The 14,708-nt window shown below is 36.7% G+C and overlaps 2 protein-coding genes across 6 annotated transcripts in view; both read right to left on the reverse strand.

Annotated features, from left to right (window-relative positions):
• The window catches only part of LOC111330205 (uncharacterized), a 30,782-nt gene extending 18,862 nt beyond the window's left edge, over positions 1 to 11,920 (reverse strand). Inside the window, exons 1-4 of one of the 5 annotated variants that reach the window (XR_015995305.1) lie at positions 8,948 to 9,287; positions 4,811 to 8,783; positions 1,038 to 1,410; positions 374 to 491 (exon numbers count right to left, since the gene is read on the reverse strand). Coding sequence is in view for 4 of the 5 variants with exons in the window: in XM_022935027.2 (XP_022790762.2) it covers positions 374 to 491; positions 1,038 to 1,410; positions 4,811 to 8,783; positions 8,948 to 8,983 (4,500 nt within the window). In the remaining variant the exon portion in view is untranslated. Of the gene's footprint in view, positions 1 to 373; positions 492 to 1,037; positions 1,411 to 4,810; positions 8,784 to 8,947; positions 9,288 to 9,518; positions 9,674 to 11,076 lie in introns of those variants that run through there. The other 4 variants (XM_022935028.2, XM_022935029.2, XM_022935027.2 and 1 more) reach the window with 4 other exon arrangements.
• The window catches only part of LOC111330215 (N-terminal Xaa-Pro-Lys N-methyltransferase 1-B), a 191,480-nt gene that overhangs the window by 99,811 nt on the left and 76,961 nt on the right, over positions 1 to 14,708 (reverse strand). The gene's annotated exons all lie outside the window — the stretch shown is intronic.

Below are 14,708 nucleotides of genomic sequence, written 5' to 3' on the forward strand. Positions count from 1 at the left end.
CTGCTGACTACAGTTGAGCTAGAGGGAACTGAAAGAACACATTTTTAAATAATATCAATAATATTGCACCAATATCCATTTATCAATTAACGTGTTTTTTCAATAATTTTTACCTTTACATTTTAGTTTTATTTTTATTGCATATTGCTTTTATTCTGGGGGCTGCCGTCAATGAGAATTTAGTTCCTCCCTGGCTTAACCCTTTTTGCCTTTTTTGCATCTCGATGTTATTTCTATTGTTATCTGTCTGTATTATTATTATTATTATTATCTTATTATTTAGGCAAATGAAGTTATTATAAATAAATAAATAAATAAATAAATAAATAAACTCAAAAGTGAGCAAGGCCATATGCATGTCCGAGTACTTCACCTCAGTCTCTGTCCTCACGTCATTTCTCTGTTGTAGGTTTTTCACTGGATTTGTGGTTGATCTGTGGTGCCGCTTGGGTCGAATCTTCATTTTGTCCCCTGCTAAAGATGTCAGTTTCCTAGGAGACAACATTACCGGTGAAAAGTCTTACGCTTTTCAGCGAAAAAAACAATTTATGTTGGTTCCCAATGGGGAACTCTGGGGGTACTTTTTGTATAACTCACTCCCATTCATCACAGTGTGCAAACATCGATTTTGTTTCTCTACCTGATTTTTTTTTTCTTCGACACAGGCAATGGTTTTCAGCAACTCCTTCATTCCCCAATATTTAACACCCTAGACTGTCTTCTTTTCAACAGCAGGACTCTTCTTAAAAACTGATAAAAAACCTTGACATAAACTTTGTAACCAAACCTCTTTAAAATGGTGTGAATTTAATTTTTGACCCTTTAACTACAAGAAGTGATCAACATGTAACTTCTCCCTGTAATTACCATACATTATCCAGCAAACAGGTGATGAGAATACTCAATTTTATCAGGTTGAAGTTGTTATCTAGATCTAACACCAAATTTTGGTAACTAATTCAAAAGGAAATGTGTAGTAGCTAGAGGGGAAAATAAACAATAAGATCTTGAGAAATAAAAGGTTGACCTGTACTTACTCTGTTGTCTGCCCTGAAACAGCATCAAGATCCTCCAGAGTGATCTCTGGAGCATTTGATTCTCTTGATTCCTCCTTCTCCCCAATTGTGGTCGAATCATAAAATTCTTTCAGACCTTCCTCCAAAACACTTGGCCGCCTTCCTCTTTGACTTGAACCTGGAGGTGCCTCTTCCTTGGTTGGCTCATCATTCTTATCCTCTATTGACTGTGTTTCATTTTCCTTTTCTTTCTCCAGCTCTGGCTCCCCATCCAGAGGAATATCCACTGCCACAAAGTCAAACCGCTGAGCAAGATTGGATTCTGATTTCGTTTTCATCATGCTGAATGGTTTCAGAGTTGTAGACAACTTTCTTTTAGATTTGCTTTTGGAAGCTGAAAGAAAAAAAATGGGGGAAATCATCCTTTTAACATTTTTACTGCCAAGAGTGATCAGACAGAATTTCTTCACACAGTAGTACCATATCAAGCAGACAAGAATACGAGACTAAATTAATAGAAATATCAATTAGGAGAATATAAGGGTATAGTATGTTGTTCCAATACCAATTTCTTTAAACTAACATCACAAGAATTCTATGGCAGACATTAAGAACAATTATTAATAAGATCTGAGGAGTAATAGATTTAAAGAGCTGATTATACAGAATGTCAAATCATTTGATGGACACCATCAGTCGTCACTGCATAATACAGTGAGACAATAAGATAATATATTATTAATAATATATTAATATTAATATATAAGTTTATAACCTACCGGTACTTCTATTTAAAATAAAGATGCCCTACTGTTTGTATCATACAGTCACTGACAGACATTTCAATTGTAATGGTTTGAATGGAATATCAAATGCCCCATTAACAGGCATAATATATTATTAATAAGATCTGAGGAGTAATAGTATTAATAATATATTATTAATAAGATCTGAGGAGTAATAGATTTAAAGAGCTAATTATACAGAATGTCAAATCATTTGATGGACACCATGAGTCATCACTGCATAATGCAGTGAGACAATAAGATAATATATTATTAATAAGATCTGAGGAGTAATAGATTTAAAGAGCTAATTATACAGAATGTCAAATCATTTGATGGACACCATGAGTCATCACTGCATAATACAGTGAGACAATAAGATAATATATTATTTTGCCAGGGAATTAAGGCAAGTACAACAGTTTATAGAAAAAAACTAAAAAAGGAACCAAGATGGTAAGGGTGTAAAAGACCACAAAGGATTGTATATTTTGTAGCTCCATATATTTCTCCACTCTGCTCTCTAGCTTAAAAAAGCATTTATTAACAAAGTTGTTGTAAACGACTCACACAGACTCTCATTAACTTTCTCCACTGGACTTCACACGGGAATGATCTTCCTCATAAAAGTACCTGGTTTTAATTGCCTTTTGATATAACACCTTCCAGAATTAAACAGTACTCTCAAAATGCCACTAACAGTAAACACAGTTGGATTGAAATAAAGCTTCAAAATAACAAAAATAATGTAAGAGGACAAAAACTTTTCCATTATCAAGGAAGCCACTTAATCTTGGGATTCTGAACACAGAAAAAGGCAAAGTTGTCTTTTGTAATCTCAAGTTAGAATAAAGTTTATAACCTACCGGTACTTCTATTTAAAATAAAGATGCCCTACTGTTTGTATCATACAGTCACTGACAGACATTTCAATTGTAATGGTTTGAATGGAATATCAAATGCCCCATTAACAGGCATACATTAAGGGAAATAAAACCCTTTGATAATGGTCAACATTCTAGAAAACCGTAAATGTTTCTTATTGTACCCTGGAGACATAGTGCAATAAATATTTTTACATAATTATAAAACAAACATTGAAAACTACTTAGTCTGAGGAATCTCTATAATAGTTTCCCCACAAATGCAAACATGACCTGAAAACACATTAAATATTAAACAGAAGGTTCCTTAAAAGGACAAAATTATCCAAGTTTGTTACATTTATTCTAACTCAAAGTACTATAATAAAAATTCATTGTTGGCAAGGATCTTCCATATTCTCAGAAATACATCCACAACCCTGCTAAAATCATTGGTGAGAAAATCAAACTGCAAAGGATCAAAGAAACATGGGAGCACATGTATATAACTATCATAATTTTTATCAGGAAAACATTTATACAATCCAAAACAGGATCACAAAAACAATTCCTTGTATGTGTATGACAAAGACATGTAGCTTTCAAATTACAGCCTGTATCAATTTGATGGAATCAAATATTAGGCAGCAAAACTGAAACAAAACATCTCTTCAACCCCTTCAACTGGTCAGCTACAGCTGTATAACTCAGAGAGGTGAGAGCATTAATTTGTGTCTCAAGTTACAGAATGATAAACCTAAAAGATTTACACAATAAATACTTAGTTTTGTTACTTTAATATTCTGTTAGACAGACACAGATTTACATTTCAACTGAAACATTTGCTATTTGTTGCTTTTAAAGAGGAGAACAGTGAACTCACTTGGGATCCAGGTCTCATTTAGTGAAGATTCTCAGATCACATCCTTTGTAATAACTTACAGTTATTCATTAATATCCAAGTTAATGTTTCCTTTGCTAAGCTTATCAACACTGACAATCTCTAATCAAACTTAAAATATTTCTCTTGCATTTCTCACTGGCTGAGTTGCAATAGAAAGACAAACTTAGGTAAAAAACTGAGCTGTTTTAGGCCACTATCACTTATTCTATTATGACTAAACAAACAATCATTGGCTATGGATTGAAAATATCAACAAAGTGGATTGTGTTACAGAATACTGTCATAACAAAATAGTTTGACCTTGCTAACAATGAGGAAACTATAAACACTGTGTATTATTCTTGTTCTTGATAGAATCATCACCAGCTATTTTTTCTCTGACAACTTTACAAAGGACAAAAACAACTGTAATTTAACCTGTAGGCTAAAATAACATTAATGCTCTCATCCACAAGTTCTAACCACTAAACCACTTAAATTCTCTCCTCTAACACCACACACTTTTCCCTTAGCTGGTTCTGAGAAATAATATTAGTTTTGTATGGATCAACATAAATAACAAATTAAACTCTAGCTGGGCTTTGATAATCTCAATGTTGCAGTTTACACTTTCACTGCCCTGATGGACACTACACATTTTCTACCAAGTCACTAATGAGAATTTAGCTTTTCATCAATAAAACATTCTCTTATCCTGTCTACTTAACAATAAACAGATTACAAAAGCAAAATAGCTTTATATATGACATCTACATCTATATCATGGTTCCAATTTTTTCATTGTTTCAAAATTATTTTTTATTTTTTAAACATGTTCAATTTTTATTTTCTTCGTACAGGTTAACCCTTTAACTTGCAGAAGTGATCAACATGTAACTTCTCCCCATAATATCCATATGTTACCCAGCAAACAGGTAACAAGAATACTCAAACCTATCAGGTAGAAGTTATATTGATCTAACACCAAATTCTTGGAACTAATTGACAAGGAAATGTGTTGCAGCTAGAAGGGAGAATTCACAATCAGATCTTAGGAGTTTAAGAGTTATGATTAAGATCAGTAGGATCATAGGACAGAGAAAAATAAATATGAAGGTGGATTGAAAATTTTATACCAAGAAAAATTTTAAAATACAACATTAACTTGGAATCAAAATGTGGGAAATATATATTATTAGGGGCAAAAGCGAGAGGGATTTAGCTACTGCTTTAAAAAGAAATTAGCATGTACATGGAACTTACGTTTTTTGAGTGATTTTTTTTCCTTCACTGGTTCCTGCTCAAGATCCTCAATTTGTTGCAGCTCTACATCCTTCCCTGAGTTTTCTTTCTCATCTGCTTTTTCCGTTTCTTTTTCAAGATCTTCCATTATTTCTTTCCTCTCAATTTTCTCATCCTTTTCAATTTTCTTTTCAACTTTTACTGACTTTGCTTTCATGTCTGGAGACTTCTGTACAGCTGTTAAAGTTGGCACCGACTTCTTTCTTTCCCTTGATTCCATTTCAGATTGACCCATATCTCTATTCTCCGTCTGGTTAATAGGTACCGTCTTTGCTCGCTGCTTCCGCGATATCTTAATCTTCTCGGAGGTGTAAGGCTTACGTAAAAACATGGCCTTTATAGCTGCAGATACTGCACCATGTTGAGGCAAATCGGTGTCCTCCTCTGGAGGTTTAACCTCATGGTCTTTATTGCCTTCTTTTCCCTTTTCCTTTTCACTTCCAAAAATTGACTTCTTCCTTTTCTTTTTGCTACCTCTTTTCTTTTTAAGACTATCACTTTCAGGGCTTCCAGGTTCCTCTCCCACTTGTTCATTCTCTTTCATGGCATTCTTAACTTTCTTCTCTTTTTTCACCTTACTTTTGACTCTTGGAGAAGAAAGAGGACTTTTCTTCTCATTTGCACCTGCGGGTGTTTTCCACTGAGCATCAGGCTTTGATAAAGAGCCATCACCACCATTGGATAATTTCCTATTCAAGTTGTCAGCTTCTGAAGAAACTTTCCTGGCCAGGGAGAAAGTGATGTCTTCAAACTTTTTCATCTCCGTGGGCGACAAGATCTCCCCACAAATACTGTGAGGACGATCATCAAGTTTAAGAATTGGCCTTGGAGGAACAACCTTTGCATCATCCTTCGATATCAAGAACTTTTCTCTGAGTTCAGCCACAGAAGGGATTTTGACTTCTGCATTCGAAGTTGTTTTAAGGCCGTTCTCTCTGATCAAATCAGCAATAATATCTTTGTGCACTGCAGAAGCAATAGTTTGATGGCGGGGTTTCCCATTTCTAAGTATTGATTTTTTGGGAATTTGCCCATTTTGTTGATCAGTTCTTCTCTCAATGGTTATCTTCCCACTCTTATCTTCTGGTTTGTTGCTTGAAGAAATTTTTCTTCCCTCCAGTTTATTTTGCTTCACATCTTTACCAACTGGTTCAACAGGAATGGGACCCTTTTGAATTGTTTCAGCAGGTCCATTAGTGGAGTTTTTACCTGGCTCCAACCCTGCAAAAAAGCGTTCTCTATCTTCGCGTCTCCGCCTTCTCCTCTCTCTTAACTTGGACACTGTGTCTCTTGATGAATTGTCATTGGCTTCTGACAACACAATTTCAGCTCTCTTAACATCAGATCTCTCTGATTCTCCAGCATGTGCTGAATTACCTGAGGTTTTTACTGTGCATTCAGTTTGTTTCTCTACTGAATTCACTCTGTACTGTGCTTTTTTTCTTGCCCATAGCTCAGACGTTGTGGAAGTTTCAACAGGGCCAACATACTGTACGTTAGGATCTCTACTAATACTCTTCTTAAGAATATTTGTCTCTAGACCTGAGCTTGTTACCTTAGGAGAAACCTGTGATTTCTCATGTCCTGATGACTCCTGTGCTACATCTGATTTTAAAGGTGCTCTTACATTGGCAAGTACATTTTCTTGAGAAGGTTTTTTCTTCATAGTTCTCTCTCTACTCCTCCTTGATTGAGATGCTGTATTTTCTGACCTCTCTTCCATAGAAATCTTACGTGTTGTTTCCTCCGCAGGAGAAACAGACCGTGATCTACCATCCTCTGGTGAAGTTGAGTTCCTTGAATCAGGTGACTTATCTTTTTTGTGGTGATCCCAAAACTTCAACTTACTCAACATAGAGTTCTTTGCCTTATCACTTTGTACATCAAAAGACTGTGCTTTCTTAAAATTGCTTCTCCGTTGCTGGAGAAGAGCAGAATCAACAGCAGGATCTGGGCTGAGGCGGTGGCCACCACCAGATGATCTTTCTGCACTAGAACTTCTCGGTAATGATAACATTCCTGGCATAGACACTCTCCTTTTCACAGGAGGTCGTGAAGATCTTGGACCTTCAGACTCCAAATCACTTGATTCCCCGCCAGATTTGCTTTCTTTGGTTGCAAAATATTTTCCTGGCACAGAAAACTTCCGTGGCATTTCAGGAGTTGTCTTTGGGTCACTAGAGAAGGAGAACAATCTACCAGGGCCAGAATTCTTTCGCTTCAGAGGAGTCTTTGGAGATAATGGAGGCGATGATGAAGAAAAACCTTTCTCTGAATCTTTTGAACCTTTGCGAGAGAAAATCCTTGAGCCTTTTCTCTGTAACCTCTCCTCATCATCTTCAGAATCAGTTGATTCCCGTGATTTTTTCCGTGAAAAAATTCCAGAAATTTTTCGTACAGGTTTACTCTTCTTGTCCTCTTTGCTTGGAGTAGACCCAGTACTTGCACTTCGTTTGTGACTTTTCTTAAACTTGAGTCCTGTATCTGATCCAGGACTTTGTTCTCGAGATGATTTCTCACTTACAGTAATTTTCTCCTTATCAGATTGTTGTATCTCATTTTGCATCTCCTGTTTTGAATTCTTTCTTGATCTTTTACTTTCTATTGAACCCTCTTTTTGTGATAAAATTTTTACTTTTGCTTTCCTCGAATCACTGCGAGTAAGAGATCCTTCATAAACGCTAGCAATTTCTCGACTCAAAAGTGAAATATCTCTTGCAGCAGAAGACTCAATTTCATCACCATTGTTGCTATCGCTGGAGGCAGCACGATTATCACTGCTAGCACTTCCTCTGCGTGAGCTGTTCGTTATGCTAGCTTCACTCTTTGAGCTCTGCGAATCTTTAAGTGGAATACTACCAGAATATGAAACAGTGGGTGACTTGGGAGATTTTGGTGATGTAGGTGATGTGGGCGATGCTGGGTTGTCCATCTTAAGCTCAACGCTTCCTGCATACTGAACAGAAGGGGCAGAAGTGCGCCTTGTTGATGTTGATTCTGTAGGATGAAGTTTCCTGCGGTGTGACACTCGTTCAGTTTCTTCACTTTCATTATAACCTTTGTCCTGAACATTTGATGCTGAGGTGGGGTTTACTGAAAGTATTTCAACAGGACCTGATTTTCTGCTTGATAATGTCCTTGTCTCGCTATCAGTGGATCCTTTTGAGGAAGAATATGATCTCCTTGATGGCATAGTGAATGGAGAATCTCGCAATGAGCCGCTGGAATATTGTCTAACTGGAGGACCTTCAGGGCCCCAAACAGGCTGGGTCTCTCGCAGTGTGATACTAGAACGCTGCCTTACAGGAGCTCCTCCTGGCATCCAGTTTGAGTCTGCACCTATTGATGAACTTCCAGAAGTCCTATGTGGAATACTTGACACATGTTTAGATGAGTATGATGATGTTGTATCACGCGTGGTTGACGACACTGAAGAAGACAGAGAACTGCCATAAGAACTTTTGCGAGGACCAACACTACTCCCAGCAGATCTAGAGGTCACAGAGCTGCTCGAGGCACGACGTGAAGTTGGTTTTTTAATATCTTCAGATATAGAACTGTTTGTGGAAGCACCATAGGTTCGTAAACTTCCATATCTGGTAGACTGGGCAGAAGGTGTCACAGATGAAGATGCCGAAGATGCCGACAGATGCCGATACCTTTTAGAGTGTGATAAGTCTTTGCCATTATCAGAACCAGTAGAAGAGTAATTCTTTGGAAGTGAAAAATATCTTCTTGGTAAAGAAGATGGTTGAGATTGTGAGTCCTTGTATCTGTAAGACATGTTCGTACTTACTTCCTTAACCAAGTGACCCTCACTCTTCCACTTTGAAGCATTCTTTAGCTTGTGTGACCCATCAAGTTGAGGCTTTTTGATACAAATTAAGACACTTGTAGTAAATCTTCTTTCAAAAGAAGGCTTTGTCAGGTATTCCTGTAAAACAAAGAGAAGAAATAACTTAAGTGAGTATACTGTTAAGTACACAAACTCAAGACTCTTAAATTCAATGCAACCTGTTGATCCAATGTGAATATATACTAATAAAATGCTTCAGGCATGTAATACGTGACAACCACATTCAAAAAATGTCAAACAACCTGGCTAAGAGAAATCTTTAAAGTGGAAGTCTTCATCACTACATTGAGATTTATGACAGGTGCCAAAGATCTCTTTTCAGTTCTAACTGTGGTTTCAACAGCACAACATCACCTTGCCTTCACCAGAATGCTTCATACATGACAAGATTAATGTTAACAAGTTCTAGAGTGTTCAAAATTTTGACCCAATATTAACCAAAACAAGAAATTATGTCACACACTAATTGAAACATTTCCAAACAATCGAACAGCGCACGAGAAATAAATATTATAATTTTCAAATCATGAACGAATAAATTTTAGTTGTGTCACGATTTATTCGAAAACGGAACTACGCGAACTTGGCCGGAAAAGACGAAGCGCTGTACTTTCCGAAGAAGTCAATATCACGTATAATATAAAATATGCGTTTCGTAAATTTATGCAAATTCGGATCGATTGAATCATCAAGAAAAAGTGAAATTCGTGACAAAAAATGCGACTTTGTTACAAATTAAAACCTGAATTAAAGGTGGTTCGATGAGGACAACGATTTAACATCAGAAGAAACCTCACGAAAGTTTTATTTTACCTTTATGTTGATTCCACGACCGCAGTTGTTTTAAGTGTTCAGCTATTTATAACAATTTTTCTCCACAGAAACAGTATCGGTAAGATTGATTTCAACTACTTAAATTAACCACCCAAATTGCAAATATATCATTGGGCAGAGTTCCGTCGGAAAAACAACGTTTACGATGCTAGATGTCATTGACAAATTGAACACATTTCAGCTGATCTAATTTGCATAACACTTTTCGGTTCATTAAAAATTGATCGATTTGTCCATGGATGTAAGCTTTAATTTGAGTCATCCGAGCAGGTGAAATGATATTTGGAATTATATAAACATGTGTCTTGGAATGGAAAACGCTGCAAAACTGCAAAGAGTTGGGAATTTTCCTTTGGAACTCTCATTCATTTGGCGATCGAAATGATCTTGCAAACAATATTTCAGCCTCGATTTTCAACGACATGCATCGTAAATATAGGTCAACCCATAGAAATTACCATAAATAAACAACATTGTTTCGTACGGCAGTAGGAACATTGTAAATTGCGATGAAGGTCGGCTGCAATAAAGCAGTAAGTGATCGGGCCGACAAGGCGAAATTTATACGAAAAAGTTGCCCATTAAACTTCATCGGTAAAACACATAACTAGTGCTAAAATATCAGTGAGAAATGGTTATTTGCACAGACCCCCAACTGAATGTCAAAATGTGATCAACAAACCTTTGAAAACAACAAAATCCCTTTAACAATGGGAAGTTGTTGTATTCAAATGTATTCCTATTGTTAGTTCTTATGCAAAACGTAAGATCTTTTCCGCACAACAGAGCTCTTTACATATGTAAACTATAAAACTCGACACGTCGCTTGGCTGGTAAATAATATACCAAACAAATGATTGCAACATTCAAATAAAAACCGAGGCTTATTTTAAAGAAACCTACATACCTTCAGTCTGATTTTCCAAGACTGTTTAGGTGGGCTTATGAATATAAAGTAAAATTAACCCAACAATTCGATTTCCATTTTGATAGAAAGATTTTAAATATGAAAACAAAAATTCCGGCAATGGAGAGAATTCTACTGCAGTGAATTCTCTTTTCTCTCTCAACATTGAAAAAAAAAATACAAGCGAACATTTGAAATAATTTATCGGGCGATTAAAATTTTACGTGTGCCACAAAGACGCCGAAATCAAAGCTTCAAATGGAAAAGATCAAAAAAAGATATTTCATTGTATTGTCTATCATGAAAGTTCGTGTCACCCTGCATATAGAATTGTCAACGGACCAAGGAACCTGGAAGATTTAAATACCCGATAAATAGTTGAAATGGTACAGTGAAAATTCGAGAAAAATTCGTCAACAAACTTGACGATATCGAATTATTTTGCGCGAGTTACATGGATAAAACGAAGCTCTAATCAGTCGGAAATTACAAATCGGCCTTAAAGATCTAGTACCAAATGCAAAAAAAAAAAAAAATACTTAAATACACAAAGACTGCAGCGAAAAGTAGCCTCGACGGCGGTGAAAATCCTTTAAACTTAGTCCAGAGATTAAACTAATCAGATCTTACCTAGCTTGTACTCACAATCGCCCCAATCAGCCCAGCTCCAGAGCTCCGGCGTTCAATGAAAGCAAACTTTCACCGAGGTTTCTTCCAGTATAAACACCTCTTCTGCAGTGAAATGTCATTCAGGGATTCAGAGATTCGCTGTCTGCTCCAGTAACTCACTATAGTACAACCACAGAGTTTATATTCAGCTTGTTTTCACAAACAGATCAAACCCCGGTAGCATCAAAACCCGCATGCTTCACTGACCACTCATGTTGTGTTTGTCTATTGTATGCGAGTACTCGACGCATCTAAGTTTTAATATCAGGATACAAATCATGAAAAAAGGATCAATGAAGCGTTAAGTCCTCCACAGCATGCGAGGCCCACAAAATTATCCGTGGACTAAAACGATGTATCCAATTAACTGCCACAAGCTGTTTTCAAACTCGAGGCGTCCACTGCGATAAGTAACTTGCCGGTGTCTTGTGAAAAATTCCGCGTAAATAGCAAGTTCATAGCATTGAATTCAAATCAGAATATATCCACAGGCTGAAAAAAATCGAAGGTTGCATCATTTAACCCTCTCTCATCAAGAAACATCTGATAATAGCTGTACACAATAATACTTCGCAGAAATCCCTCACGTCAAGCATTACTGGAAGAGCTAGCAGAATACAACACGACTTTCAATTGGCTATTTCGATGTTAGAAGACCAACCTGATATGGCTACCATACAACACGCTTTTTTATTGGTTAGAAATCTTGTAAATGATGAAAATAAAAATTATCGCCTGACCTTCCTCTCGAAGATGTAAACAGTTTACCCGTGCAAACAAAGGAAACAAATAAACTGAGTTATCTTTACGAAAGCATTTAGAAGGACCCCAACGTTTTCTTTGGGCATGATTTAAAACTTGCGGGAGTGTTTGGCAATTTCAAAATTGAAACGCAACAACTCAGTAAATTTTACCTAAATTTGAGACAAAAATCGTTAACGTCGGGTCGAGATTTTTTCGTAAATAATTTTCTTATAAACCAGACAGCAACTGACCAGAAAAATAAAGTCTTTGAAATGATGTGCTTTATCAATCATGTGTCGTGATATCAGGAAAACGACGTGACGTCACAAGAGACCATTGAAATGTTCCATTCCACTGAAGCACGTACAAAATTATCATAACCGATAAAATCCGTTTTGATCAAAGTGAAATTTCCGCACAATGAATCTATTCTAAAACGTTTTTCGCTTAGAGAACCGTCTCATTTATTTCACATTTCGTTTCTTTTTTCTTTTTCTTGTTTAACTCATAGCTCAGTCAGCTCAGTTGGTAGAGTAGACGAAGCGAGCAATCGTGTGAAGGTCTGCGCACAGGGGACTAAGAGTATTCGATTTTTATTAGCACACGAATCACGTCTCTCTTGATTTCATGACCAAACTCAAAATTTACCAACATTTACATTCAAGTTCCTTGTTTGTTTATTTTTTCGTTTGATTTTCTCTGATAAGATAACATATGGTACGTGACATTCAACAATCGTCCTAGTTTTTGTGCAAGTCTGATCGACAAAGCAATATTTTGTTTCTCAAGAATAAAAGATAATAAATTTGTAATCTAATGCAAAATTCCGCTTAACCTTGATCAAAGAGATATTTTCGTGTATGTAGTCAAGTTCAGAAACACCCTCTCCCCCCTACCCCTTATTCGCATTTACCATCCCCCTGTTATCCAAATTAAATCCCCAGTGTTGTTTCAGTGTACTACATTTCAGGAGCCGCCGGATACGCAGAACATCTGTTCGTAACATTTATTGAATTTTCCTATCTTCATTATTATTAGGTTATGATAAAAGTCATGCCTAATCACTATTATCCAGTTTTTATTTTGATGGGTAAGCCTTATCATAATCTTGTAAACAAAATCGCGTTATAATTTTCCCGGCTTAGCGAGAAGCAACGTTGTTAATCAATTGTGTATCGACTTCTTCGGGCACTCAACAAACGGGGAGTCAGTTCTTCCTGAGTGATGCTGTTACCGTTGTTACGTCTAAATATCGTGCCTAATAAAACACAGCAGTCAAACGTTAGGCATCCATGCTAGCGATCAACTTCGGTCAGCAACGCGCCAATTTCTTCTCTTAAAGGTAAACATGAGGAACAACCGCTGTCCAGCAAAACAAATGAAAAGTATTTGTAACTTTGAGGGAAATCGATAAAAGGAAACAAAACCAGGAAAAAGGAAAACTTAAGACTTTCCGAACACAAAGTTCATTTAAGGGAGGCTATCCTTTTGATTTACCATTCTGTTTTGAGCTTTACCAAGGAAGTATTAAGCTACTGAAACACTGTCGGCTAACTCGACGTGAGGTGGTTTGTTACTTGAGCGAAGCAACTTGATTCTAACAGCCTCAGTGAAAGCCACCTAGCTAGTAATCGCTAGTTGTTACAACGAAAAACCATGCGATCCTCGAGAATCCCTCGACCACCCCCTTTCGCCCGTTTTGACGATAAATAATGACTGACCCCTAGCAAGAGAATATAAACAGTTTGTATTCTACGCCTTAAGCAAAGAATTCCTCAAGCTGAGGACCGTGCACACAGTTTCCACAGCGGAATTCGTATGCGATGTATATTTTCAATTCTTTCGTATTGTCGTTTCGGTCCATGACAGCCATCATTTCATTTTAGCATTATTATTGTTTAATACATTGCCTCGTGATCAAACTCTACAAAGGATTGATAACAACAGTTTGGGGAAAATCGGATTTTTTTAATCATTTTTGCTGTTTGATTCCTGATGACTATTCAATAATTCATCTTACGCTATGCAAATGATCTTCCGGAGATTCGGGATTTCTAAAAGGCGAAAAATCTCCCTTCTTGAATATTTTTATCCTTGTTCAATGCAATATCTACTCAAGACTTGCATCATGTTTTTTGACGCTGAAACGAGCTCTCTCTCTCTCTTTCTAAGAGGCTTGCGTTCTTAAAATTCAATATTCTGCGAGAAAAAATCAAAAATTGGCAAGAAATCGAAGCTAGTTACCATCTATCACATCAGACTTTCGTATTGGTGAAAGACTGGGCACCAAACATAGGGTCAGGAGTCCATGTATAACCCCATAAAATGTCCTGAGCTCGGTATATACCTTTCAATGTATTCCAATGTATTCCAATGTATTCCAATGTATTCCTACGTATTCCCATGTATTCCTACGTATTCCCATGTATTCCTACGTATTCCCATGTATTCCAATGTATTCCCATGAATTCCCATGTATTCCCGTGTATTCCCATGTATTCCCATTTATTCCTACGTATTCCTGCATATTCCCATGTATTCCAATGTATTCCCTTGTATTCCCATGTATTCCCATGTCTTCCAATGTATTCCAATGTATTCCCATGTATTCCCATCTATTCCTACGTATTGCTACGTATTCCCTTGTATTCCCATGTATTCCCATGTATTACCATGTATTACCATGTATTCCCATGTATTCCTACGTATTCCCGCATATTCCCATGTATTCCAATGCATTGCCGTGTATTCCTATGTCTTTCAATGTATTCCAGTGTATTCCCATGTATTCCCATCTATTCCTACGTATTCCTACGTATTCTACGTATTCCCATGTATTCCCATGTATT

This window comes from Stylophora pistillata, chromosome 14 (assembly GCF_964205215.1).
Source record: "Stylophora pistillata chromosome 14, jaStyPist1.2, whole genome shotgun sequence".
In the NCBI taxonomy this organism is placed as follows: domain Eukaryota; kingdom Metazoa; phylum Cnidaria; class Anthozoa; order Scleractinia; family Pocilloporidae; genus Stylophora; species Stylophora pistillata.